We start from the raw sequence: 27406 nt of genomic DNA on the forward strand, positions 1-27406 counted from the left end.
GAAATGTCAACAGGATACTTCTTAGATATCTGGATGGAGACGTTGTCTGAATGGAACAACAAGGGTGTGAAGGACCAGAGTTAGTGGCGACTGGGGACTAGACAAAGCTTCTGTGTGGGTGCATTCGCCTTGAAGTTGGATGGGCACCTGGATGTGAGCAGAAAACCCTGAACAGACTTCAGAGCTAGAGTTACAGAAGTAGGAAATGCTAGCAGAGAGGGTGTGGTGGCTAAAGCCCAGAGACCTGAGAACTCTCACAAAGGAGTGGGAGCTGAGGGAGAAGAAGGGAGCATCAAGGCCTGAGCCTTAGAAAGAGCTGCTGAGGAGTTAGATCCTGGAGGACCAGCAGCGATGCTGTGAGGTGGACTGGGGGCTCTCCGTGCCCCTCCTCCAAACTCCATGACTTTTCATCTTCCACGCAAACCCTAATTAATGCAAATTGTCTAACCCGGATCCAGACTGCACACCGACGGTGCCCTCACACAGACAGCAGAGAGCTCTTCACAGCATACTTGTGCTTGCCAAAATACAAAACGGTGGTTCTCAACCTGTGGGTCGCAGCCCCTTCACTGGTTTTGAATGCCCTTTCACAGGGGTTGAATATCAAAAAACATCCTGCATATCAGATATTTACACTATGACTTACAATGGTGGCACAATTACAATGGTGGCAAAATTATAGTTATGAAGCAATAACTAATTTTATGGTTGGGTCTTTCTGGTTTCGTTGGAAAGTCAGTTATGTCTTTCTGGAATCTGTCTTGTGAGAGGACATTTGATGTTTTGCTGGAGCAGACACTTGAGAAGGTGGGTGATGTTTAGAAAGAACATAAATATAACTCCACGGACAGCGAGAGGATGTTTTTTACATTGCTACATGCCAAAGAGCTTCTCGTGGTATTCCTGCAGGCTCCTGCTGCTCCTGCAGGGCTTCGCGATTTCCACCAGATGGCGCTGCTGCCGATTCGTGCTTGCATTTGCTATTGGACTGAATTGCTGATATCCCTACAACAAAGATTGGAATTGTCCCAAAGAACTACTTCTAAACAGGTCCACAATCCCCTTTTCCCATTGGCCTTCTTTCTCCACTACCTCTGGTCAGTGGGCCAGAGAGGAGGTTGAAGTGTTTAAGAACCTTAATTCAAGTAGGTTTTGAAAAATCTAAGTTTACAGTTAGGGGGTCACCACAACATGAGGAGCTGTATTAAAGGGTCACGGCAGTAGGAAGGTTGAGAGCCACTGGGTTAGAGGCTATGCAGATGTAGGAAATAAAAGAGAAGTCAAGACGACGATCTGTAAATGGGTTTACTGGGTTGACACTGTGACAGTGTTGACTAAAAAAAGTGAATTTTTGGAGCTCATATTTGTGAAGAGAAATGATGACTTTTAGGTTCCAGGATGACCGCGCAGATTCGGGTAACTGTGGTTGAGGATGTGATCCTGGAATCTGAGTGGGAGACTGGGTCTTGTCATGGTAGAACGGACATCTCTCACGAGCTGATGGTTGGAGCAATAGAGCCCACATTTGTCAGAGAATCCCATCATCTACCCCACAAAAGCTGTTTCAGTCTCGTGTGTGTTTCCTGCCTCTGCCTCCCAAGGGCCGGGCTGACAGAATGTGCCAGTGTGCCCAACTTATACAGGGCTGTGGTTTGAACCGGGGGTTTGTGCATGGCGAGCAAATGTTCTACCAACAGAGCTCTGTCCCCGGCCTTGGAAGGTTACCATTTACCCGTGCTTACTTCTCTTTGCGGGCATCCTCCTCAGGACCTGAGAGATCTTGATCAGAATATGGTGGTGATGGTGAACTATCTACATTTGGGGATTCCAGGTCTCTAAGGGAGTAGTGCCCGTCTACTGCCTCAGACTGGGGTCCTTTGTCACCATATGTGCCCAGAGTCTCATGATGTGATAGCTTATGTCCTGGGAGTTGGGGCCATGTTGATTTATTCTCAGGGTCAAGGGAGCTAGAGTCATTTTCCTGATTTGTCTCACACACACAGGCGTCTGGACCAGAAATGAGAGTGTTTCTAAGGTGAGCTTCCTGCGCTTCACATTTCTCTAGAATCCTTTGCGACATGATGTCCTCAACACTTTCTGCTGATGTCACACTGTCCTTGTATTCCCCCAAGTTCCTGCTCGGGAGGGGCTGGCTCCTCCCACCATTCTCCACAGATGCCTGGTCCTCAGCCAAGCTCCTCGTGTCTTCAGAACCCTCAGAACTAAGGGTAAACAAAGAACCCTCGTCGGAATCAGACTCGTAGTTGGTCACCAAGTCGTAATGAGGGTCAAAAGGAGCGTCTCTCTCCACAGGCTCCTCAGTAGCAGGGGTGACATAATGGCCACTGCCCCATCTTGGCCTGAGGGAGGGTGGATCACTGGGTAGGACCTCACTGTAGACATGAGCAAGTCTCTTCTCAGCATCAACTTCCTGGAAGCTTGGCTGCTGTGTGGCCAATCCCCCAATGGAATTGCTCACTTGCTTTTCCTCAGAAGAATCCGTCTGTGAGTCCATGGCTCCCAAAGGTTCAGGGTACCCCTTTTTCATACTCTCCTCAGCCTCTTGAGTGTTTGCATGTGCTAGAGTTTTGGAGAAGGAAGCCACAACACCTCTTGACTGTGACGGGTGCAGTTCATCCCGCCCACTATCGACAGAGCTGGGGAAAGTTCCCGGAGGGCCAGTGATGGAAGACCTATCCATCACATCGTCAACGAGAGAATATTCCTGGGCCACCGTGTCATAATGTGATTCTTCAAGAACATCACGGTGACGCTGCGCTGCTGAAATCGGCTTCTGAGCATCAGCGTTTGGAAGGTCATGGAGTGCAGGATGGGCTACGTGGCCACTTGGAAGCACGATGCCATCTCCACTTCTCGACTCACTGCTGTTCTCGAGTTGTTCTGGGCTCTGCTGACGACCGGGGTCCATTCCGTTTCTTCCCAGCATCTGTTCTGATTGGACAGCACCATGTGGGATTGGCTCTGTCACCCAGGAAGGGTTCTGGTTCTCCAAAAGATTTAGGTGGTGGGTAGTTTGGTGTAGATCTGTCCCTTGGTGCTCTACGTGTTGAGCACCTTCAATGTCGTCATGGAAGCCCTTGTTTGAGTAGGCATTATCTGAGCCAGGCCTTTCGTTCGAGCATCTCTGTTGCCGTAACCTGTCAATGTAAGGCCTTGCGAAAGCCCCCAGGCAGAAAGCCACCACAAATGTGATGAACACTGACAGGCAGATGGCCAGCTCAAGGGCTGGGGGCTTGTCATCTTTTCTGTCAGTGACCTGTCCATCCTGGGAGTCTCTGAGTTCTATCGGGGACTGTGGCCACATCCTTTTGAGATCACCATAGCTATCCTGTGCCTCCTTCCCCAGAGCAGAAAGGGGCACATCCATCCCTGCCTGGGGCCGCTCTGCTTTGCTCTGCATGAGGCTTTTCAAGTCACGTGGAGGAGAGCGAGGAAGGTGTGTATCCCTGGAAATTCTGATCTGGGGCGTCTCCGCATTTGGCCTCTTGTTCTCTGTGAAAGGGAGATAGAAAAACACACTGACGGGATGTTGGAAAGGCCCCAGGCTTTCAGAATGTCTGTGAACCCTCTTCAACCTTTATCTAGCTATATTTTCAAGCATATATCAGATGAAAAGCAATTTTATTCATTCATGTGTTCATTCACCCATTCATTCCTACTCAAAGCCCCCAGTGTGCATAGGGCTCTGCATACATTTTGTAAGACTTTGAGACATAAGCTGGCTACTCACAGGCCCAGGAGTTGTTTCTGCCTTCCTGCCCCACTGATGCCCATAGAGGTAGAAGGAGGATGGGAGGGTTAACACATGGCTTCTCCTTCCTCCACGCCCTCAACTACTTTGCACTTGCTAGAACATTCTATTAACTTTATTGCACTTGCCTTAGTCTAGTGCCTTAGTTGTTATAGGCTTGTAGTAGTATCAGCATTGTAACTGTTCTCCAGTTCTGGTAAACAGTAAACTATCCAACTGTGTCTTCTGTATTCAGAACGCCAGCCCTGGTGGATCAGTTCCCTCTGCTCTTCATGAATGCCTTCTAACTTGGGAAGTATGGCCTAGAGTCTGTTTTAATGATAGAGTTAAAGCTTTAAAAAAATTTTTTTCCATAAATTGTTTTCAGGAGAGTTAGTGTAGCAGCGGGATAAACCCTTCCCAGTTTGTCTCACCTCCGTGGTATAATCTGCTCATGGGCAAGGGATGGGGACCAGATCAAATGTAACTTTACTTTAAAATCTCCGTGCATGTGTTCTGTACACAGAGGTCACACTGTAGAGGTTAGCAAGCATTTGGAATAATGTTTCAGACTCTACAGGCATTCCTTTAATGAATCGTTAAGAATTGGGATGAATTTGTGATATTTTGGAAGCTTCTAGGCAAAATTCCTTTTCTAGCTAGAGAACCGATTCATTGGTATGTGTCTTTGACCATGTGAAGAAAACCATCAGAAGCTAAGGGAAGCAGTGAAGTGATTGTCCTGTGACTCAGGTCTGTGCTGACTGGGGGTGGTGTGGTGGTTTGAAAGAAAATGGTTCCCACAGACTCATGGGGAGTAGCTCTATTAGGAGGTATGTCCTTATGGAAGGAAGTATGTCACTGGGGGTAGGATTTGAGGTCTCAGATGCTCAAGCCAGGCCCAGTGTGGCATTCTGTTCCTGCTGCCTGCCAGGTATAGAACTCTCAGCAACTTCCCCAGTATCATGTCTGTCTGCATACCAACAAGGTTCCCACCTTAATGATAATGGACTAAACCTTGGAACTGTGAGCCAACCCCAATGAAATGTTTTCCATTATAAGAGTTGCTGTGGTCGGGCTGGTGAGATGGCTCAGTGGGTTAGAGCACCCGACTGCTCTTCGGAAGGTCCGGAGTTCAAATCCCAGCAACCACATGGTGGCTCATAACCATCCGTAACAAGATCTGACGCCCTCTTCTGGAATGTCTGAAGACAACTACGGTGTACTTACATATAATAAATAAATAAATCTTTAAAAAAAAAAAAAAAAAAGAGTTGCTGTGGTCATGGCGTCTCTTCAGAGCAATAGAACGGTGACCAAGGCAGTTAGGTACCAGCATCCTTGCCCTTTCTAGAGACTATCACTATGTTTAAGGAGGCTGCCTTCTTATAGTCACTCTTCAGGTGAAAACGAAACCATTTCAGAAGTGAAGAAAAGGAGATGCCTCTCACTTACCCACAGACATGCTGCAGACAGCTTTCCATATTTCCCTCCAGGATGCAGAGGTGAGGTTTTGGAAGTTGTCCTTGCTCTCACCACACTGCCACTGGTTACCAGCCAAGCTAAGTTCCAGGTGGGGCAATTCTAGAGCAATGGTCACAATCGGTACCAGAGTGGTCAGCGCATTGCTTCTGAGGTCTACCACCTGCTCGAAAAGAGACAAATTAGGTCAGTCTGGGCACAAGACAGTAATATATATATATATATATATATATATATATATATATATATATATTAATATATATACATATACACACACACACACATATATATGCTTAGTCAGGGTTTCTATTCCTGCACAAACATCATGACCAAGAAGCAGTTGGGGAGGAAAGGGTTTATTCAGCTTATATTTCCACACTGCTGTTCATCACCAAGGAAGTCAGGACTGGAACTCAAGCAGGTCAGGGAGCAGGAGCTGATGCAGAGGCCATGGAGGGATGTTCTTTACTGGCTTGCTTCCCCTGGCTTGCTCAGCCTGCTCTCTTATAGAACCCAAGACGACCAGCCCAGAGATGGCACCACCCATAAGGGGCCCTCTCCCCTTGATCACTAATTGAGAAAATGCCACACAGCTGGATCTCATGGAGGCATTTCTCCAACTGAAGCTCCTTTCTCTGTGATAACTCCAGCTGTGTCAAGTTGACACAAAACTAGCCAGTACAATATACATTATATATATATATATATATATATATATATATATATATATATATACACACACACACACACACATACATGTGGAGTTATACAGAGGTACAGCTATGTGTATAAAAGCAAAAGCAATACGATGTCAGGGCTAGTAGAGAAGCCAGTGGAGACTGGGCTTTAAACCCTGCTCTGTCCACTAAGCTTCTGCGGTCGTGACACTCGTTTGCTCTCTGGGAGCCCACCTCCCAGCATTGCTGCATGCGTTAGATGCTTGTAAAAGTTCTCCAGACATCTGGACATTTCATCTTCTTTGTGTCTTATGAGTTATTACCTATGTTGAAACCCAAACTCATGCTATTACTGTAGCATGAGTAGCATCCAGGCCAAGAATTTCTCAAAACGCCATCACCTTGGAGATAGCAGAGGGCTGCTATGGAAGAGGCCATGGAACCCAGGACAACTGTGGTTTGTTTACTATCTCAGGGAGGAGCACGTGGAGAACTGTGGTTCATTTACTATCTCAGCACGTGGCTCTTCGTGAATTTGTGTCTGGCCGTTTAGTACCTGCAAGATAACTCATTTCTCCTGCAGAGTTACAGATGTGTGCAGAACCAAGGGACAGAAGTGAATCAGAGGCTCAAGTGGCCGGGCAGGGTGGGCTGAAGCTGGACACTGCAGTGCATGACGTAGCAGAGAAAGTTAGGTTAGGTATGACAGTGGCTAACGCTATACTGGAGTTCTGTATGCCAGGCATTCTGCTGAGCGCTTTATATGTATCACCTCAGCGTCTCCCAAGAGCTTCCAGAGTTTCCCTTTCCCACAGAGGAAGAAGCCAAGCCACACAGTGTATTCCACCCAGAGCATAGTCAGTATAGGGGTCTGGGTCAGCACAGGTGCTCAGTAAAGAATGAGAGTTATAAGTCTTAGGTGTTAGTACATACTTGTAATCCCAGCACTGAGGAGGTAGGGACAGGAGCATCAGAGACAGGGGTTACATAGTCTGAGACCATCCTGAGCTATGTCAGACTCTTCCCAAACAACACAACAACAACAACAACAACAACAACACAACAACAACAACAACAACAACAACAACACAACAACAACATAGCTGTGTGTCTTTATGTCAAACCAACCTTCTCTGAGCTACCACATTGGTCTGAAGGAGACATGTGGAAACTCTCCGGTGGTGACAGATGAGCAGAAGATCAGAAAACAGAAAAATGCCGGGCGTGGTCTTTAATCCCAGCACTCGGGAGGCAGAGGCAGGTGGATTTCTGAGTTTGAGGCCAGCCTGGTCTACAAAATGAGTTCCAGGATAGCCAGGGCTACACAGAGAGACCCTGTCTCAAAAAACCAAAAAAGATAAAAGAAAACAGAAGAATGCCAACCTTGCTTTAACAAAAGAAGACAGGTGTGACAACTAGAAAGGTTGAATATTGCCAAGGTCAACAAATTCTCTCCTGTGCACCAAGAATGGCCAACAATTCACTATACGATCCAGGCTGGCTTCGAGTTTATGCCAATCCCCTCCTCTCAGCCCCTTGACCAAGACCAGTTTTTAAATGAGTGTCTCAGGTTATACAAATCCTTGAGATGAGGGGAAGGCAAAATCACTAGAAATTGAGTTGAGTTTTTCATAAGCTGAATGAGGGTGATTTTCCTGTGCTGAGCAGCTCTGCGGTCTTGATGCTCCTGGAAGCCTCCTGAAGATGGGAGGCAGGGGGTCAGGATGAGGAGGAAACGCACTTTGCTTGGGCCTGGCATTGCCCAGGGTCAGAAGCTCCTCCCCTGGGTGCCTGGTCTCAGCATCACAGAGTCATCATGTTCTCTGAGCAGACATTTTCTTTTTAGTGTATTTTTGTGTCTTAGCATTTCTTTTTCTTTTTCCTTCTTTCTTTTCTTTTCTTTTCTTTTCTTTTTTTTTTTTAAATTACAAATCATGGCATTGAACGCCAGTCTGGAGGAAAGGAAATGAACAACATAATTCAGAAAGCGTAATTTCTGAGAGAAGATGAAAATGGAATTATAACTTAGGAAAAGGAATCGCCATCCTGCAGCCTTTGAAAGGTACATGCATTCCGGGAAGGCTGGGAGAGTGGGCAGTGTACTACAGCACAAATCACTGTGTCGAAGAAGAGCGAGATAAGATTAAGAAAAGCTAATTTGAAACGTCAGTGAAACTTATTTCATCCCACTGAAGTATGCTGATGGATTTATGTTTTGAAATATCTATTTGGCTTCTGGGAAGGTACCCCCACGGGAAGACGCACATAACAGGGCAGATGCGGAATTCATCTTCCAGAGGGGAGAAGCCAGCCAGAGCTGTGAAATGCAGCTTCCTGGTACCAAACATCTTCATCACGGTCCACCGCCAGTATTTGGAGCTACTGCCAACCGCACAGAAGGGAATGTCAAGCACAGGACTGGGGGAGGATTCCCAGTCCAGCGAGTTCCAGATTATGGCCTTTTTTTTTTTTCTCCCCGACATGCTCAGAGCTGATTTATAACTTGCCTATGCTAATTTTTTTAAAACCTTGAGCTTTGAAGACTCATAAAGCACAATAAAACATACAGGAGGGAACACACAGGACAAATTCCACATATAGATGTGCCCATGACCAGTACACACCAGTTATGGCTCCTTCACAACCTGCCAGTCATTGAAGTAGGGAGCACACCCAAGTGAGTAGGGAGCACGGCCAAGGGAAGGGGAGCCCGGCCAAGGGAAGGGGAGCACGGCCAAGTGAAGTGGGGGCTTTTCTGCGCTAATAACTTCCATGGCAGACAGAAGCCAAAGTGGCTCCTATCTTCTGGTATTCAGGCTCTTAAGAAATGTCTTCCCTCCAGTGTGGGTGGAAGCTTTGATTTGGTTTCTAGCCAATCGTCTCCAGCAGCAGCAATGGGATGCTGCTTTCACCATGACACTCCATAGAACAGAGGGCAGAGAATGTCAGAGAGATGAGCACCTCCAAAGAAAGATGGTGTATCATGGGCAGCCTGGTGGAGAACGCTTCAGGGCAGAAACCTGAGGGCAGACTTCACCCAACAGCTGGTAAAGAGCTGAGCCCTCAGTCCAGCCTCCCGAGAAGGAAGCCAATCCTGTCCTCCTTCCTTAGGTGGCTCTTCTCCACCAGTGAGGCTTTTGGTGTGACTCCAGCCATGACACCAGTGACGTCTCTTGAGTGACAACTAAGGCAGCTACGCCGGAGCATCTCCCGTTAGCCATTCCTTGGTTTATTCAACAGATGTTTTAAAATGCACCCGGCTTAGCTCTAGGAAACACAACCAGGTACAAGATGTGCTCTGCAGGGACGTGATCACCCTTTGGTGTCGGCAGGGAGGGGGCTAGGCACGAACCACTAACCACGCTCAGACTCTGCTGGCACCAGTGCAGTGAGGAAACACGCGGCCACCGTGAAGGCTTCTGAAGAGAGAGACTAAGGAAAAACTTAGTGACATTCAACCAAAGCTGGAAGGACTCATAGCCCTAGCTCTCCTGGGTAAAGAGGCAGAGCAAGTTCGGATAGGAGAGACCCCAAGTGCAAGCAGGCAGGACAGCAATGCACAAGGGGACAGCAGCTTGAAATAAGGCTGGAGAGGCAGGCCCTGGCTGTAAAGTCTTGGAAGGGTTCTAAGCGAGAGGACCAACACTGTTAGATCTGGGTGTTAGAGAACAGCTTAAGTCACCAGCTGGTGTTTTAAGTGCTTCATACACAGCTAAGTGCATTCTGACAGGGAGCCATTACACAGACGGGAGACTAAGGAACGTGCTTGGGATGAGGTGGTAAGTCTAGGTTGGACTCCAGGCAGTGTGTGCCCCCCAGTTTGTGCAAGAGTCCTGGTGCAGCCCAGGCAGGTGGTGTCGTTGCTTTGTTTGCTTGTTTAAGACAGTGTCTCGTTCTGTGCGCCTGGCTGGCCTGGAACTCCCTCTGTAGACCAGGCCGCCTTCAAACTCCTAAAGAACACAATTAATTCCTTGCCAACTGGTCAATGGAAACTTGGAATTGAATTTAATTTGATTTTGATTTGATAAATAATATAACAAAATTCTTTCTCCCTTCCTTCCTTCCTTCCTTCCTTCCTTCCTTCCTTCCTTCCTTCCTTCCTTCCTTCCTTCCTTCTTCCTTCCTTCCTTCTCTCTCTCCTTCCCTCCTTCCCTCCCTCCCTCTCCTTCTCCCTCTTCCTCCCCTCCCCTCTCTCTCCCTCTCTCTCCTCTCTCTGTCTCTCTTTCCTTCTTTCCTTCCTTCCTTCCTTTCTTTTTTTAGATAATGCCTCATCTAAACCTACTGGCCTTGAACTTGGTATGCAGCTGAAAATGATCTTGACCTTCATGATCCTCCTGCTTCTACCCCCACCCCAGAATATACTGTGTGCTGGAGATTGAACCTAGAGCCTACAGTACTCTAGACAGACGCCTTATCAACACAGCTATATTCCGCCTAATATGTGACTTCTGGCTGAGAATTCTTATTAAGTTCATGTCCATTGTTGCAATCTTTAATTTTTGAGCAGTAGACTTCCGTTGTTCCAGGCGGTCTTAAATAACACTTTAACAGCCAGCACCCCTGCGCACTGAGACACTCTTAAAAGGAAACAGCCCTCTAATCTAGTTAACCACGACCCTGTGTATTTAAGATGGTTGTAAGATAGAATTTAGAACCTGTAATTTTTTGAGCCCCTTGAAGGCTTCGGGGTGAATCGTACAGATCTTGTTGCTCTTTAAATAGATGCTCTCCAGCTGCAGGCAGCCATGAAAATCAGACAGCCCAATGTGAACGATCCTGTTGAATGACAGATCCAGACTCTGCAATGACTTCAGCTTCCACAGTCCTGCGAAAAGGAAAAGCAGATTAAAACCTAAACTGGTGCCATTTGCTGCTGCCTGGCGTGTGGTGAAAACTGGAGATATTAATGGCTCTCGCGTGGGAAGCTGTCAGAGTGTATTAACACTGTGAAAAAAAAAATCAGTGGTCTTAAGAGAGACCAGGGCCAATTAGCATGTGAACTTATTGAACAGGAAGGGAAAAAAACCCAAGTCAAAGTAGTATAGACTATAATCACAATGTTCTTGGTGGGATACACATTACAAGCACATGCAGGTACGTATTTTGAGTAGGCAGAAATTAAGGAGGTGAATCAAATTATTAATAGTCATTACAGTTTGGTGTAAGATGGCTGAGGGGGGGAAGAGGGATATGGAAAAAGCTCTTTCAGCTCTCTGTTCCTTGGTTCTCTCTTTCAAATGACCACATGCTATCTTTTATCACTCATTCACTTATTATTTATCTGTTGTGTGTTTGTATGCTCACGATGCAGTGCATGCGCAGAGGGCAGAGGGTAACTACCAGGAGTTATTCTCTTCTTCCACCATGGGGGCCCCAGGATTTGAACTCAGACCGTCAGGCCTGGCTGCTGAGTTGTCTCACTAGTCTAGTGTGTGCTCTTTTTAACTAAGAATCAATTTTTTTTTATATAAAAAAATCGAACCGTGATTAAGTGAGGCGATTAACAGATGCTTGTTGATTTGGCTAACTCTTGAGTAAAACCGAATGCTCTCCCCGTGGTAGTGCAGGGAAGCGTTACTTAGAGGGTTTAGCACTAGATAAATATATATTACTATATAAATGAATTCTTCCAGTTTTGAAATTTTCTTATTCAGTTTTTAAATCTTTTTTTTTTTTTTTTTAAAATAAAAGGTTCTCATTGTGTATATTCGTTCTGCACAGTCCTGTATTGCATAAGAATATTTTTTGTGCAAGTGTACACTGTATGTTGAACATTCACCCTCCCATTCCTCCCCGTTTCTCCCATTTGTTCCATTGCAGGGTTCTTGTAGGTGCTATTTTTTTTTAAAGCTATTTTATTGGTTCTTACACCTCTACCTCCTCTCCAACCTTTATCCCACCCTCGTCCCTTTCAGCCCTCCAACGCTAGCTAGGAGAGAGAGAAGGTTAGAGGGGAAAGGGGGTGTGGAACTCTTTAGACTACTTCCTGCTGATTAGAGATTTGGAATTTCTTGGGGCCACGCCAGTCTTCACTGGAATTCCCCAACTTCTCCCTCTCAGCTCTTCGCTCAGGACCACTCGACAAACCCCAGCGACAGAGACCATGAGCAGAGGGGCAGCAGACTCCACAGGCTCTCCCATGTATACTCTCTCCAGAATCCCTAGAATTAAACTATCTGTAACTGGCAAAAATCCCACCCCTGCTAGTGCATGAGACAAATCGTAAGCACCTGCTGTGAAGCAGCCTCTTATCCCACACCTGGGATTAAAACAAGAACGTATCCACAGAACATATCTGGGTTCTTAAACAAACCAAAATTCTCACCGCCGGTTCTGATTCTACTTCCACGTCCACATCTTTGTTTCTAACCGCATCCATCCTCATAACTGTGTATCATTGGCATTATAGCTATTTTTAATTTTTCTATTATATATTTTTTAAAGGTAAAGAGATGGCAGGTGGGCTTTGCTTTCCAGCACAAGAATGAGATGGAGGTCTAGCCTCTGATTTCCTGTTTCACTCTGTTCTGGGAAGCATGTAGAAGTTCCGGTTGGCACTGAGAAGTTAGACAGAGGACAAGGTGCCAGTCACAGCAGCCTTGCGCACTTAATTCCTGTCTCCCAGGGAGGGGCTTGCAATCTCACATTTTCTTCAGCACTGTTCTCAAATGGCTAACATCTGTGTAGCAGATCAAGTTGGTTCGGTTCCAGAGGGTGTATTTCCTGTCTACTGTCTACACGGAATTGATGACAAGGCTGATTATGGAGAGAGAGGGTAACATAACTGAAATGTGTAGCTGGACTTTGCTATTTTGTGGGTTCTTCTTTTCTCTACTCTTTATCCCCCCCCCAGTTTCACCCCAATGTATTAGAGAGCAGAGAAAGAAAGATAGAAGTGTGTGTATGTGTGTGTGTGTGTTCCCTCTTGTTTCTTTTTTGAGAATGACCACTAACAAACTGTAACCAACCCCACCCACACCCAACAACCAAAAACCCCATCTATCTGAGCCCTAGCATTTCGATACCCTCTCAAAAGTTCCCAGTATTCCAAACATCACACAGTCGCAGAAACTATTGGCAGCACAAGGCAAATCATAGTCAGCTGCTACCGACCGTGTAAAGCATCCCATATCCCCATACTTGGGATCAAAACAAAAACATATCCTTATAATATTTCCCTTTTTTAAAGAAACCAAAATTTTAGACGACAAAAATGTCTGTACCATGCAGTCATATGTTCAATTGAGTTGCATAGATTAAGCAAGAGAACTTTAAATTAATAAATTTATCAAAAGATTATGATGGAGGCTCTTGGTGCTGATGACAAATCCTTTCCCTGGAAGGATTTGTCATCAGCACCAAGAATATGGTGGAATAAGACACATAGACAAGAAACATTACTTGTTAGACGGAATGGTTCATCATCTACCACACCTCTATACAACTGACTGACCTCCTGACTATCAAATGAGCAAATCTTCCCTGAGCAGAATGAGGTGAACTCTTGTGATGCTTGGGGTATAGTGTTTGGCTTACACAGAGATCCAAAATTATCTAGCTAACATTAAGGAGTCAATGCAAAATCTTAGTCTCTGGCTTCTCTGGAAAGATTAGGAATTCCAGCTTGTATAAGACACTTGGTTGGAACTGATTGAAGACTGTTTGCTTTAGATGGGGCATGAGCTTATAGAAAGCAATTGTTTCTTTGAACTTGAGAGCAAGAGCGAGAGCGAGAGCGAGAGAGAGAGAGAGAGAGAGAGAGAGAGAGAGAGAGAGAGAGAGAGAGAGAGAGAGAGAGAGAGAGAGAGAGAGAGAGAGAGAATTGGTCAAGAAAACTGTATAAAAAAGTAATGAGAGAAAGAGAGTCAAAGCTGGTATTACTTAGCACATGTGTGTGTATGAAATAATATATTACTTTGTAAACGTCTGTGCCTGGAGTCCCTGTGTAGTGCCCACTGTCCTGGGACGCCAGTGCCCCCTTTCCCAGCTCTTCCCAATTCTTCACTCAGCTCTTTCTCTGCTCTATTACAAGTGCCAAGAGGCATTCGAACTGAGAAGGAAGGTTAGTTGTCAACAACCTCTAGAGTTGAACACAACCTTTAAAGAGAACACATTTCTTTGTGCAGAGGATATTCCTCCATATTTAAATGTGCAAACATATGGGACTGGGAGGGGCATGTAAGGCAGTGTTGAGAAGAGCACCTCAGGTTCTCTGACATTTCTTGTGCTTGTCTGGCCTATTTAAAAATGTGAATTCATGCTTCCTAAAATATCCCAATGCTTAACTGAACCGAGTAAGTTTCTAGGAGCTCAGTAGAGGAAGAGCTTTGAAGGGCAGGAGAACAACCATTTGAAGGTCCTGTTAACTGTGCACTCTTTTTTCCCCTTTCCTTTTTCAAGACAGAATTTCTCTGTGCAGCTCTGGCTATCCTGGAACTCACTCTGTAGACCAGGCTCGCCTCAAACTCTGAGGTCCACCTGCCTCTGCCTCCTGAGTGCTGGGATTAAAGGCGTGTGCCACCACAGCCCTGCTTATCAGGCACTTGTTTATACTCTAAGCGCTTCAGAAATCGTTCACTTTCAATGTTCACAGAGTCCCAGGGTTTCTTGCCTTTTACAAACAAAGCACCAAGGCAAGAACTTTCCCAGTGACTGGGTAGAAGGATCTGGGTCAAAACTCAGATCTCTTAACTATTCATGTCCCTGTATCTGTACCTCAAAACTACACGACAACAAAACAGACATGAACAGATACCGAAAGAACTTGAGGGTAAAAAGGGGAGAAGACAGAATTCTTTAAGAACTCACTGGTGTCTTACTGTTCTATCGCTGTAAGGATACATCATGCTCGAGGCAACTCTTGAAAGCATTTCATTGGAGGCTTGCTTCTAGTTTCAGAGGTTTAGTCTTTCATTATCATGGCAGGGAGTATAGCAGCGCGAAGGCCAGAACAGTGCTAGAGAAGTGGCTGATAGCTCCACATCCAGATCTACAGTCAGAAAGGAACTGGGTCTGGCCTGGCCTTTCCAAACCTCAAATCCCACTTCCAGTGATACACTTCCTCCAACAGGGCTGCACCTTCTAATCCTTTCAAATAGAGCCACCCCCTGGAGACCCAGCATTCAAATAGATGAGCCTAAGTGCCATTCTTATTCAACCTACCACATTCTACTCCTAGGTCCCCTTTGGATTATAGTCATGTCTTAATGCAAAACTGCATTCTGTCCAACTTCAAGCTCTCCATAGTCTGTCACAGTCTCAGTACTGTTTGAAAGTCCAAAATTCAAAATCTCTTCCGAGACCCGAGGCAATCTCTTAACTGTAACCCCTGTCAAATCAAAATTAAAAGTCAGATCACATACTTCTGGCATACAATGGCACAGGATATACATCGCCATTCCTAAAGGGAGGAAAGGCAGCACAGGGAGGAGATACTGGACCAAAGCAAGACCTGAAGCCAGCCCGGCCAACTCCAAAGTCAGCATGTCCGTGTCTGACGTCAGGGGCTCCTCAGATCTCTAACTTCTCTCATCTTTGTTGACTGCAGAACGCTTCTTTCTCTCGGGCTGTTTCCACTCCCTGTTAGCAGCTCTCCTCAGCGTGTATCCTACAACTCTGGCATCTCCAACGTCTTGGAGTCTCCTAGGAAATCAAAGCTTTGTTTTCACAGCCTCACCTAGTCTCATCTCTGGACTGCCGTGTAGGGACACCCCAACACCCATCTGACTTTAGCAGCTTTCCTTAACCACAGAGAGAGATCCTATAACTTCTTTCTTGTATCCCTGACTCTTGAAGCTAGAACCACGTGGCCAAAGCTAACAAGTTCTGCTGCTTGCTGGGGCTGGACTGTGGCCCCTTGTTCATTGACATCTGCAGCAGCAGCAGCAATTTCCTGCTATGGATGGTCAGCTTCACTGCCGAAGCTTTCCTTTAATTCTTTTTCATACTTTGAAAGCTGAGCTGGGTAGGGTCTTGCCCTGACGTCACCACTTCCTTTATTCCACTCAGCATCAGGGTTTTCTCTAAACTTTTGATCTCCTTGCGCATGGATTGATCTCCGTTACCTTTCCTGGTACACTCAAAGTGTACGTTTTGCGTTTCTCCTTGTCCCAAGTGCTCCTTTTCATTGCAGATCTGCATACGAGTCACCACTAGTAACCATACAACACAGACAGTACTAGGCTGTCTTGAAGTCTTTTCTGCCAATGCCATTAATCCAAAATGCTGTGGTTTAGCTTAAGGCAGATTTTTAATTTTTGGATAAGGGCAAAAAGTAGCCACATGTTTGCCAAAATATCACAATGGTCTCTAAGCCGCTTACTAACGTTCTTCCCTTCTGAAACTTCTTGTGCTGGGCCCCCACAGTTTCCCCTAGCGCTGTCTTCTGTGTTCCTGCTAGGGTTGTCCATTAAGCCCCATTTAGAATGTCCACAAACTCCTAAAGTCTTCCATATTCCTCCAATAAGCAGCATGATCAGAGAAAGACCTCAGATCCCTGCCTTATTTTATTTTATGTGTATGATTTTTTTGCCTGCCTCTCTCTTCTCTCTCTCTCTCTCTCTCTCTCTCTCTCTCTCTCTCTCTCTCTGTGTGTGTGTGTGTGTGTGTATGTACATCATGTGCATTCCTGATGCCTGTGGATGTCAGAAGAAGGCATTGGGTCCCCTGGGACTGGAGTTATAGATGGCTGTGAGCTTCCATGCAGGTGCTGGGAATTGAACTTAGGTCTTCTGTGAGAACAACAAGGGCCCTTTCACCTACGAGCTATCAATCACTCTAGTTCTGGATGGATCATTTTATATATGCCAAGTGGATCAGACATTTTGATTAGACTATCACTTCAGCTAGAGTCTTTCTGATTGCTTGTCTCCGTGATTTATTGATGAGGAAATGTTGAACTATTTTTTTCCCTCAAGTATCCATATGTGTTATTGTTAAGAACATTTATGTAGGATTATCACAGGTTATTATTATCTTTAAAGAATTAGCCTTCTTATCACTATGTAGTACTCCTCTTTATCCTGAAAAAATTTTCCCATTCTGAGGCTTTTGTGTGGAATTGCTGTGACTTCTCTGAGCTGGGAGGTGGCTCAGGGGGGTAAAGAGCTTCTGGGAATGCATGAGCACGCAGGTTCAGGCTCCCAGCGCTCTCATAAAAGCCGTGCATGGTAGCATGAGTCTGGAACCCCGTGGCAAAGAGGCAGAGACCTGCGCGGTCCAGGGGCTTCTGGCTGTCTGGTCTAGCCAAGACGGTGAGCTCTAGGTTAAGCGAGAGACACAGACTGAAAAAATAAGGTGGATGGCTGGAAATACGGCTCAGTGGGTAAAGTGTTTATTTATCATATAGCCATGAAGACCAGACTTTAACCCTCATATGAAAGAAGCCAGGTGGTGGTGGTAGGCCACCTATAAACTCAGCAGCTAGGGGATAGAGTCAGAATCGCTGGAGCAGGCTGGCTAGGTACTTTAGCCAAAACAGAACCCCATCCCCACCCCACCCCAGGTTCAGTGAAAGACCTTGCCTTAGTGGAAGGTGGAGATCATTCAAGGAAGTCACTTGTCATACTTAGCATTAACTGCCCACTTGACACATCCTAGAAAGGGTTGAATTGGTTTCCTGTCTAAGCAGGTTGGTTTGTGGACAGGTCTGTGAAGGATTATCCTGCTTGTTAAAGGATAGTCCAGACCATTCTTGGCAGCGCCGTTTCCTGGGTAGGCGATTTTTGCTCATGTAAGGAAGCTAGCTAAGGACAAGCCTTGAAGCCAGCCAGCAGCATTCCTCCACGGCTTCTGCCTTCGGATTTCTGTCTTGAGTTCCTACCAGACTTCCTCTGGAAGGAAGTGACTTGGAATGTGAACTGCAAGTTTAAGCCAAATAACCTCTCTTTCTCAGGTCACTTTTGGTCAGGGTATCTTATCAAAGCAACGGAATAAAACTCGAACAACACTCAGTGGCAAACTTGGGCCTTCACATGCAATGCACATACATGTGCATATGCCTGCATACTTATGTGTGCTCACACATAGTACAAACATGCATTCACATAGACACATGCATACCTCATGCATATACACATAACATATTAATATGGAAAGCAATAGAGGAAAGTACCCAGAATATATATATATATATATATATATATATATATATATATATATCTCACATACAAACACACACACACAAACACACTTTTCCTTTCTTTCAATGAGTGTCTATCTAGTAGTTTATCTCTCTCCACCCAACTTCATTGCAGCGTTTAGCCCCTCCCCCATCGTTGCCGATCTGCCAACAGGTCAATGATCAACTTTTACTCATCAATAAAAAAATAACAAGAATGTACTATTCACGATAACTTGAGTAGACACCAAGGAAATACAGATGCTGGACTGAAACGCACACAGATATTCCCTGATGTACAATGATTGTGCATTGCAATATACCCATCATAGGCTAAAAATATCACGTCAAAGTGACTTTAATATAACTAACCTACCAAATAAAATATTAAGTTATTAATATTATAAACAATAACAGCTTAATATGCAGTGCACAGGGTCACTGGCTATTTACCCTCACCATCAAGAGGCTGATTGGGAGCCATGACTCTGCCAGTGTCATACAGAACTATATATTATGTATCAAAGGTTCCAGGGGAACAAAAACAAAAGGCAAAGTATGTTTAGGTTTTGTCTTTTACTGTCTATTGAATGTTAAATTCAGGCCCCCAAGACCCAAGAGTCTGCACCTAGCCCCTGTGACCCTGTCCCTAGTTAATCCTGATTGGTGAATAAAGATGCCCACAACCAATAACTGGGCAGAAGAGACATAGCTGGGGGTTAGGTTTCCTGGGGTTGGACCACAAAGGAGAAGAACGTAAGGAGAGGAAGGAGAAGGGTCAAGATAGCATGGCCCTGAGGGCTGCCCAGTTGGAGGTAAGGGCAGTCCAGATAGAACTGGTTAGTAATAACTCTGGGGTTATCTATAGGAAAGTAAAATCTAACAATATAAAGGGTAGTAGACAGATGCCCAGCTATTATGCTGTTTAAGGCTTATTAAAAATATAAAGAAAAAAGTATAAAAGCTATATGTGTGTTTTTTTAATCCGGGAACTCAATGACAAAGGTGGGGAAGAAAACCTGGGCCAGGATTTAAATAATTTTCTACAATGAAAGTCCAGTTTCCACTAACTGTGCATTGTTCTGTCATCACTGTAAAACCAAAGAGACATTCAGTTGGAACCAGCATAAGCCAAGCTCCGTCTGTACTGTATGACTCAATCCATATAAATGTGAGCTTACAATGCAGGAGGGAAACCAGCATTTGCTCCAGTTGGGGGGTTGGTGAGATGAAGGGGAGGGCAGAGAACACAAACGGTGTGGAGAAGCGACACTGTGGTGATGGCTCGGTCCTATCTGGAGAGGGGAGACGGCTTGCTTCCCAGGTCAGAATGGCTTACCATCAGAGCACAGTTCCAAGAGTGCTTCATTCAAGCAAAGGTGGGGCCTCTAACACTATGGAGGCCCACACCAACGTGAGCATGGCAACGTGGCAGCTGAGAAGTACCCTGAATTTCACACAGATCTTGAACATCTGCGGATTGTCTGAATAACTTTTAATATTCTACTGTACCTGAAATCAAAGAAGCAATGAGGACAGAAGAGACTGGGGTGGGCCTCACAGTAAGAACTGCAGGGCTATCCATCAACACCGAAGGGAGCAAACGCTCTCTGGCTCTCTTCCCCTCTTCCTACTTCCCCATGCCCTAAATAAACTCTATTTCATACTTAAAAAAAAAAAATGGGAGCAAACAGTGCTAAGCTATTTTATACGACTTTACTCTGTATTCTGGTCTTTTCACAGTCTCTGTGATCTTTACTGATCCTGTATACACTTCATTCTCAGAGATAAGACTTTCTTATGGGCTGGGCGTGGTGGCGCACACCTTTAATCCCAGCACTCGGGAGGCAGAGGCAGGCAGATTTCTGAGTTCGAGGCCAACCTGGTCTACAAAGTGAGCCCCAGGACAGCAAGGGCTATACAGGGAAACCCTGTCTCGAAAAACAAAAACAAAAAACAACAACAAAAAAGACTTTCTTATGTTAAGTGAGTTGTTTATGGTCAGTAAGTAAACAGAATGCAGTAAGACATTTAATTCAACTTCCGTTATAAAGCTAACCCAAGATTTCCCAAGAAGGGTAAATTTCTTGTGATATGGGATTTAGTATCAGGAACCTCTTCCAACTTTAGGAGATTCAAATTTTGTTTTGTTAAGGTATGATTTTTTACAAATGATCTTGTCTGAGTAAGATCTCCCAAGATGGAGTTAGATGATTTGAGTAGCCCATCTATGTTTCCAGGGTGCATTTCTAAGTGGGGAAAAATGTGTTCCTTATTTGAGCCGCTGATGATGGGGTAGGTGAATGAACAAAGCTGTGCTGTGCTGGCTGGCCCTGGGACATCCCGCCTTGGCCCTGGGACATCCCGTCACAGTTAGATTCCATGTTTTCAGAGATGAACATTCGATGCTGAGAGGAAAACTCAGAAGTGACTTTGGGGAAATGGAATTAACTACATTAACTTCATTCTGATGATTACCTTAGGCTAGGAAGGAATGGAATTGAATCATCCAGTATCTGAGTGGCCAGAGACAGTCCTACTATTTCCTGGAAATCATATTCAGGTCAGTAAGTAAAAGGGTGGAGACCGGAGTCTAGCCACCACCTCAGTGTCTTTGAACTATGAACTTCTGCATGCCTTTCCAAGTGCTCATGAGATAGCACAGCACAAGGCCATTCTGACATTATGGCTTCATGTTCCAAGCACTGAAAACTGGAGAAGTGTCTAAAATGATCCAAGGTGAGGCATTTTATTCAGTATGTTCTCCCTTATTGTGATCAGGGTGTGTAAGTGACTCAGAGTCTTGTCCTCTTAGCTCAGTGTTGTCCGTACATTTTATGTCTTTAGAAACTGAATTGATTTTGAGAACAACGGTTATTTATATTTCTATAATCCAAATCCTGTGGGTAAAAGAATACAGAAAGCTTTTGTTCTACAAGACACTGCATTTTCTTTCTTGCTCAATTCTGTTCATTTCCAATGTCAGCTCTTCTCTCACTGCAGCCCTCTGGTTTCTGAAACTTGGGGTGGGGATGGGGGGGCTAACGTAAGGACACCAGTCTGACCTGACAGCCTCCCTGGAACCACAGAAAGGTGTTTGCCCCAGCATCTCTACTCTGCACAGCTCTGTAATACCACTTGGTGGGGGACTTAGAGGCTGACCCCACTGCTTTAAACCTCTGAAGTACCATTGCTGTGGCCTGGATATGTGCCCCAAGACGACATTGTTACAGGCTTAGTCCCCAGCTCAGAGCTACTGGAAGGAAGGGGAACCTTGAAAAGATGGTGCTCACCTGGAGGCCTGAGGCCCCTGGGGACATGCCCCCGATGGGACTGCTAACGTGGAGTTCTTATGCTCCCTCACTGCCCGATGCCACGAGGCCAGACACTTCTACCAAGTGCTTCTGTCATGGTGCTCAAAACAGGTCCCAGAGCAACAGAACCAGCTGCCACGGGCTGAAAACCATGACATAAAACTTTCTTCTTTTTAAGTTGTTCATCTCAGGTATTATGTTAGAGTCATATAAAAACCAGTATGCTGATTTTCAGGCTATTAAACGTTATTATTTATTTTTTAAAAAAGTTAATTAAATTAAGCTATTAAAAAGTTAAGGATGGTAGGTGGAAGTATCATTAAGGTTAAATTCATGTCTGGCTTCTCTTTTGTATTGACCAGCACCTGATCAGGTGTCAATATAAAGCTTATTGGTGACGTCACAGCCGACTCAACACACAAGATTACCCGACGATAGATTAATCAGGGTGATGCTTTAACTTTATAATAATGAGCTTTTCTGAGTGTCATATAAACAGGCACTATTTAAAGACACAAGTCACACATTATAAAGCTGTGCATGCTACATGGCTAGTTGCTTGAGAGCTGCCTTCGGTGGTGTTTCTCATTTATTATTGTTCGGGACCAGTAAAACACAGCTAAGTACAAATACACAGAGCTCAGCTATGTGGACATACACAGCACTCTGCTCATGAATTAGTGTGGGTTATGGATCCTATTCATGACAATAACTATTGAACATTTTAAAAGACAGTTGGAGATTTAGAGAGAAGCAAATTAATCATTTATTTCTAAGTGTACTGTTGTTTTCCATCTGTACCAAGAGAGCAATAAAACCTAATATTTGCAGCTCATTTTCAGCTTTCCAAACTATCTTTACGTCTCTTAATGGCTACCGAGTACTGAGCATGACATCGCATTGCAGAGGCAAGAGGGATCCTTCACACTGAATTTTAACAATGTGAATAAAGCGTATGGAGCCTTTGATGTATGATGAGTTGAGTTTTCTTTTTTTTCTTTTGGTTTACCATGGTGTCCCACAACCACCGGTTCACACCTTCAGTATTGTGTTTGATATTACATGAGATATCTACCCAACATTTTATTGGAAAACGGACTTTGTGTTCCATGGTTTTCTTCTAGCTGCCTGCTAATGCAAGTGTCCTGAGAAGGTCTAAGGGATGGTGGGCCAAGCGGCGGTGCCTGGTGGATTATGTGCCTGAAAGGATAAAAGGGGTTCAGTTCACAGTTCCACAGGGCCTGAGGTCACTGAGACTGGGGAAGGGGCGTGGCCACAGGCAGGGTGGCGCTGGAGCAGGCAGCGGGCTGATTGATTGCCTTGCATCCAAGTTTTGAAACAGAGAAAGAAGGCAAGGGGCTCAAACCTCGCCCCAGTGAAGTGCTTCCTTCAGCAAGATTTTTTTTCTTTAAAAAATTCTGTGACCTTCTCAATCAGTGTCACCGAAGGACCTAAGTGTTCAAACACATGAGCCTTTGGTGGGAGTCATTTGCTACTGGAACTCCAAGAGGTGTGTATAAATGCATTTTTGACTTGCGATATTTGTGACCTGTGATGGGTTTATGGTGATTTTAGACCAGGGAGCATCTGCATTACCTAGACGTTATCATTAGACGTATGGGCAGAAAAGCAAGAGAAAAGGGCGGGTCCGAAGTTGGGACACGCCCCAAGCGTCTCACTAACTCCTCCCCTCGGAGATTGGATTCAAGGTTGTGTGGCCCGCCCTAGTCAGAATCAGAGAATGGCAAGGGGTGTGTTGCAGGGCACCAATCTGGGGGTAAACTTCAAGTGTATGTGGACTGCAGGCCGTGAGTTCACATCACAAACGAACTGGATAAAATGACTGTGATGTCCAGTCAGATCCACACATTACATGTGCGGTGCCTGAATCCTTCTGATCTTGAAGGCATCATTTGCCAGAATTCTAACAGATCTCCAGAGGCAGGAGTGACTTGTTTTGTTTTTCTGTTGTTTCCTCTACAAGTTTACCATTTCCTCTCTTCTATTCTTGAAGCCAGAAGTTTAACCTCACAAGGAAGAAGCCCATCTCTATCCTGGACCTTTGGCCCCCGAAGTGAAATTACATGGGTCCCAGCCCCCTGGAGAACAGGAGGGAGGGTCAGATCTCCATTCGAGGAGAAAACAGGGCTGTGCTATAGTCCCAGGGAAAGCTGAGGCAGGGGAGTACCAAACCTCAGAGAAGGGAATCGCCAGGGTTTTTCTCAAAGGGCTTTGAAGAAGCACAAAGGGAAGGCTTTTCTCCAAATTGAAAGTCTGATGGGTCATGTTCTCAAAAATTCCGCCCCAGCTGAGGAGCAGGCCTTGGGATGGGACAAGGAGGGCTGGTGTGAGACTGTTTTATGTACCCCTGAAAAGACCCTCCTTGGGGCTCTGAATCAGAAACTCCCTTGTTCCAGAAAACTGAAGGGTGGATCTCCAGGGCCCAGCTTAAGCTGCAAGAAATTCTGGCTTTGGTTTCATGGTAGGAAGTTTTACATGCGACTACATAATACTGAGATATTCCTGGTCTACATTTGGAGGACAACTAAAGAGGCAAAATATATTTTAAAAGAAGAAAAAATTGTAAATATGGTTACATGTTTAATTTAAATTATATTATATATTAAAATACCTGTATACATTGTTTCTCACTGCTTGCACATATTAGTAAAATATATATAGCAAACAAACTAGATAGTGTAGCCAGGCGTGGTGGTACTCATGCTTAATCCCAGCACTTCGAAAGCAGAGGCAGGCAGATCTCTGGTCTACATAGGGAGTTCCAGGCCAGCCTGGGCTACAGAGTGAGACTAGCTCATTAAACAAAGAAACAAACAACCAAGCAACTGCCAAAACCTAAACTAAATATATCAGAGATCTAGCGTCTAGATAAGTCCCGGTGTTTCTTGACAAACTCATACAATATAAATTCGAGTGAAAAAGTGGGAGATTATGCGGCACTAATTCTAAGTTCCACTCTGGTAGGCAGTGCCTCTCTGAAATGCCTTTATTGTATTTGCTCGGTCGCCGCTTTGCTTTCTCAGCCGCGCCCTTGAAACTGAACATAAATACAGAACTCTTGTTGCCATAAAACACCCGTGCCCCACATATTCTTTCTCTGTCTCATGTATCCTTTCAAATTGCTCACCTTTAGGAGTGCCACTGAGTTGATTCCTTTGAAGGATCAGCACCTTTAGCCTGGGGAGCCCGCGGTGGGAGTGGCCTCCGTGGCGCTTGTGGTGCGAGGAAGGAGGCAGGGGCAGATCCAAGGAGAGGGAGTGGATAGCATTGTTGCTGAGGTTTAGTATCTCCAAAGCATGTAAATGCGCGAGAGGGCCGAGGGTCACTTTCGATATGCGATGGTTAGTGCGGTCCGGAGGTTTTATGTGCAGTTCTTTTTTTGTGTGAGGCTGGAAAAGAACTCTAAAGAAGTAGAAACTTCTATCCATGGCGTCTGTGTTCTGTGATACATGTCTTATAGTAGACCAGTTTGCCAGAAGATCCCCATTCCTCTGGTACTCAGGATTGAGGGAAATGCTGCTTTTTCTGGATGGGGTTGTCACTGTTTCCACAAAGCAAAGACCTGTAACAAGGATCGTAACTCTGACGTAGAAGTCTTTCATAATGCCTGGAAAAAGATAAGCAAATCAGACTGTTCAAAATAACGTGTAAAAGGAAGCAGCGAATCAAAAGCAGGAAACTGAAGCTCTAATTGAAGATTTAGAAAACATGCTTAATTATCAACCGAAGCGAACATTTGATTTCTTAGAAACTGGGTTCAGAAAAGAAACTACCCAAAAGGTGTAACTGTAGGCTAAGACGACACGGTGCACGTTTAATGGAAAGACCTCCCTCTGTCTTCATGAGATACACATTGATTAAAGCCTTACCTCTGCCTTTCCAGTATCCTCCAGCCTGGGGTCTGCTCTCTAGTGAGTCCAACTTCCTCCCGCAAAAGCCTCAGCTCTGTGTCACCAGCATCGGGCAAAGTCTGCTATGCTTATCTAGAACACCGTCATGTGGTTTATAGCATGCATGACTGCAGCCTCACTAAAGCAGGAACCTCACAAATGAACAGAAAGTGCAATCACAGACCAGACACTTGGAGTCTTGCCTGACTAGAGCCACAAACTTCATGTTTATGGCTTTTGCTACTTTTCACACAATTTTAAAACCTTTTTAAATGTGCACAAAGTAAATAAAAATGGTCATGAAAAGGATGTTCTGCACCCAAGCCATGAGATGTCATAAAATACAGAAATGGTGAGTCTTTACCCTCCCCCCACTCTGGGGGAGCAACTGTAGGTTTTGAAAGCAGTGTGCACACGTTACAAAGGCAGCATGCATGCAGGAAAGTGCCTGCAAGAAGTGGGGGGAAATGGATTTGTGAGATTTGCTCTACGCTAAACCCTGCAAAGACAAAACCAGAATACAAACAATTTTTCTCAGCCACAAATCACCCATTCCTGCCTGGTCTCACTGTCATGTCTGAAATACTAGAATAGCTCTGCTGAGTATCCTGCCCTGGCTTCCACGCTCCTCTCCATCATAGGTAATTCCAGGGATCATTTCCCCACCCCAGTACTATTTTCCGTATGCATTTTCTCCTTCAAAAATTTTAAGTGTTTCTTTAATTGCCTATAGTCCAAATTCCCAAGGTAGGCATTCAGGACTTCCCACACTGCAGCTACTATAATGAGCCCCTCTTGTAGAGTAACTACAAGCTGTGGCTTGGGCTAGGGCTGTGTGTCTGTCTGTCTCATAGTAAAATGAGTTTTGCACCTGCCTCTAACCCATGGTCAATGCCACTGCCCTCTATGGTCTGAAGAGTACACATCCGTCAAGTCTCATCTCAATTGGTAGGGTCTGACCTGTCTTTCTCACAGTAGCCAATGCTTTCTTTGCCTTTGCTTTCCCGGTATTTTCAGTAAATATTGAGTGAATGCATTCGATTCCACTCAACTTGACAGAATGTCAATGCCATCACACATTGTTAGCACAAAAGCAGGAGAGCAAGTAGCTCCCCCCCCCCATGTCCTTCCCCTCTCCCGCCCTCCTAGAGTTAAGGCTCTGGAGCCTGTCACCAGCTATGCTTTCTGCATGAATGAATGCACAGAATGAAGGACATTCTCGCTGCAACTTCTAAACTTTTGTTTCATGCAAGGTCAACTCTCCCATCTCTCAGAGGGCATCTAAATTTAGGTACATAAACTGCAAAGGTGCCCTACCTACGGCAAGGAGTAAATTATAGCACACCCCTTACGCAATACCAAAAGCTGAATTCATTTTCTTGGTCAGAGAGAGATTTATTTTGACACTAACGCTGCAATCATTGTGCGTACAACTGGACGTCAAGCTAATGTAATAGTAGCAAAAAAAATTTACAGCGATCATACGTATGCACATTCTTTCAACACTGAAGAAAAAGATGGGGTTCAAACATACATTTTTAAAATGGGATATAAATGAAAGGCTTTTATAGTCTGGCCTTTTTCAAGATGAAGAGATTGATATGTGAATAGATTTGCACTAAAAACAGGTAGATTAGTATAATTTTATGTCTGAGATGAAAAGAAATATTATATTACATACAAATGTCTATGTGAGGTAAAAACCAAACAAAACAAAAACAAAAACAAAAAACAACAAACAAAACAAAACCAAACAAAACGCAAAAAACAAAACAAAACAAAAACCCAAAAAAACAAAAAACCCCAAAGCCCAAACCAACCAAACCACCACCACCAAACCCCACAAACTGGAGAACCCCAGAGGAAAGTACAAGTAATTAGGTAGAACGTGCCTCTTTAGACTCGTTCAGATTCAAGTGTGGGGAAGTAGAAATAATTGGAGAACGTATATGTCAGAGTGAGACAGAGACGGTAACAGGAAAAACGGAAGTAGAGCAAAGATGAAGATGAATTCTTCTCTAAGAAGTTGGAAAAAGAAACGTGAAGCAGTGAATGAAGCCCTTCAGGAAATGAGACCCAGGAAGGGGAGGACGCTGCTCCTGGGGCCTACCTGAGGGTCCTTAGGTAGTTTCTAACTGGTCTGTCTCCAGCTG

The 27406-nt window shown here is 44.9% G+C and overlaps 1 protein-coding gene across 3 annotated transcripts; it reads right to left on the reverse strand.

The window, feature by feature from the left end:
• Nucleotides 1–1173: 1173 nt before the first annotated feature.
• Lrrc66 (leucine rich repeat containing 66) lies at nucleotides 1174–27406 on the reverse strand. 3 transcript variants are annotated; one of them, XM_029544954.1, is made up of 6 exons: nucleotides 27364–27389; nucleotides 25233–25405; nucleotides 24491–24970; nucleotides 10566–10735; nucleotides 5207–5396; nucleotides 1174–3513 (listed from the first exon to the last, which is right to left on the reverse strand). In XM_029544954.1, the coding sequence occupies exons 3-6, from the start codon at nucleotides 24963–24965 to the stop codon at nucleotides 1739–1741; spliced, it is 2610 nt and encodes an 869-aa protein (XP_029400814.1). In that variant the 5' UTR covers nucleotides 24966–24970; nucleotides 25233–25405; nucleotides 27364–27389; the 3' UTR covers nucleotides 1174–1738. The 3 variants fall into 3 exon arrangements, with proteins under 3 accessions (XP_029400814.1, XP_029400815.1, XP_021066947.1); XM_029544955.1 differs by having other exon boundaries at nucleotides 24491–24994; XM_021211288.2 differs by lacking the exon at nucleotides 25233–25405 and having other exon boundaries at nucleotides 27364–27406.

This window comes from Mus pahari, chromosome 13 (assembly GCF_900095145.1).
Source record: "Mus pahari chromosome 13, PAHARI_EIJ_v1.1, whole genome shotgun sequence".
In the NCBI taxonomy this organism is placed as follows: Eukaryota; Metazoa; Chordata; class Mammalia; order Rodentia; family Muridae; genus Mus; species Mus pahari.

What these genes read in the sequence shown, in the direction of transcription:
- Lrrc66 (XM_021211288.2), bottom strand. Translation starts at nt 24,965, where the DNA reads ATGAAAGACTTCTACGTCAGAGTTACGATCCTTGTTACAGGTCTTTGC. An exon ending in ACTCAGTGGCACTCCTAAAG is followed by an intron (nt 10,736 to 24,490) that starts GTGAGCAATTTG and finishes TCCTTTTCGCAG; the next exon opens with GACTGTGGAAGCTGAAGTCA. An exon ending in AGGGGCTCAAAAAATTACAG is followed by an intron (nt 5,397 to 10,565) that starts GTTCTAAATTCT and finishes CTTTTCGAGCAG; the next exon opens with GTGGTAGACCTCAGAAGCAA.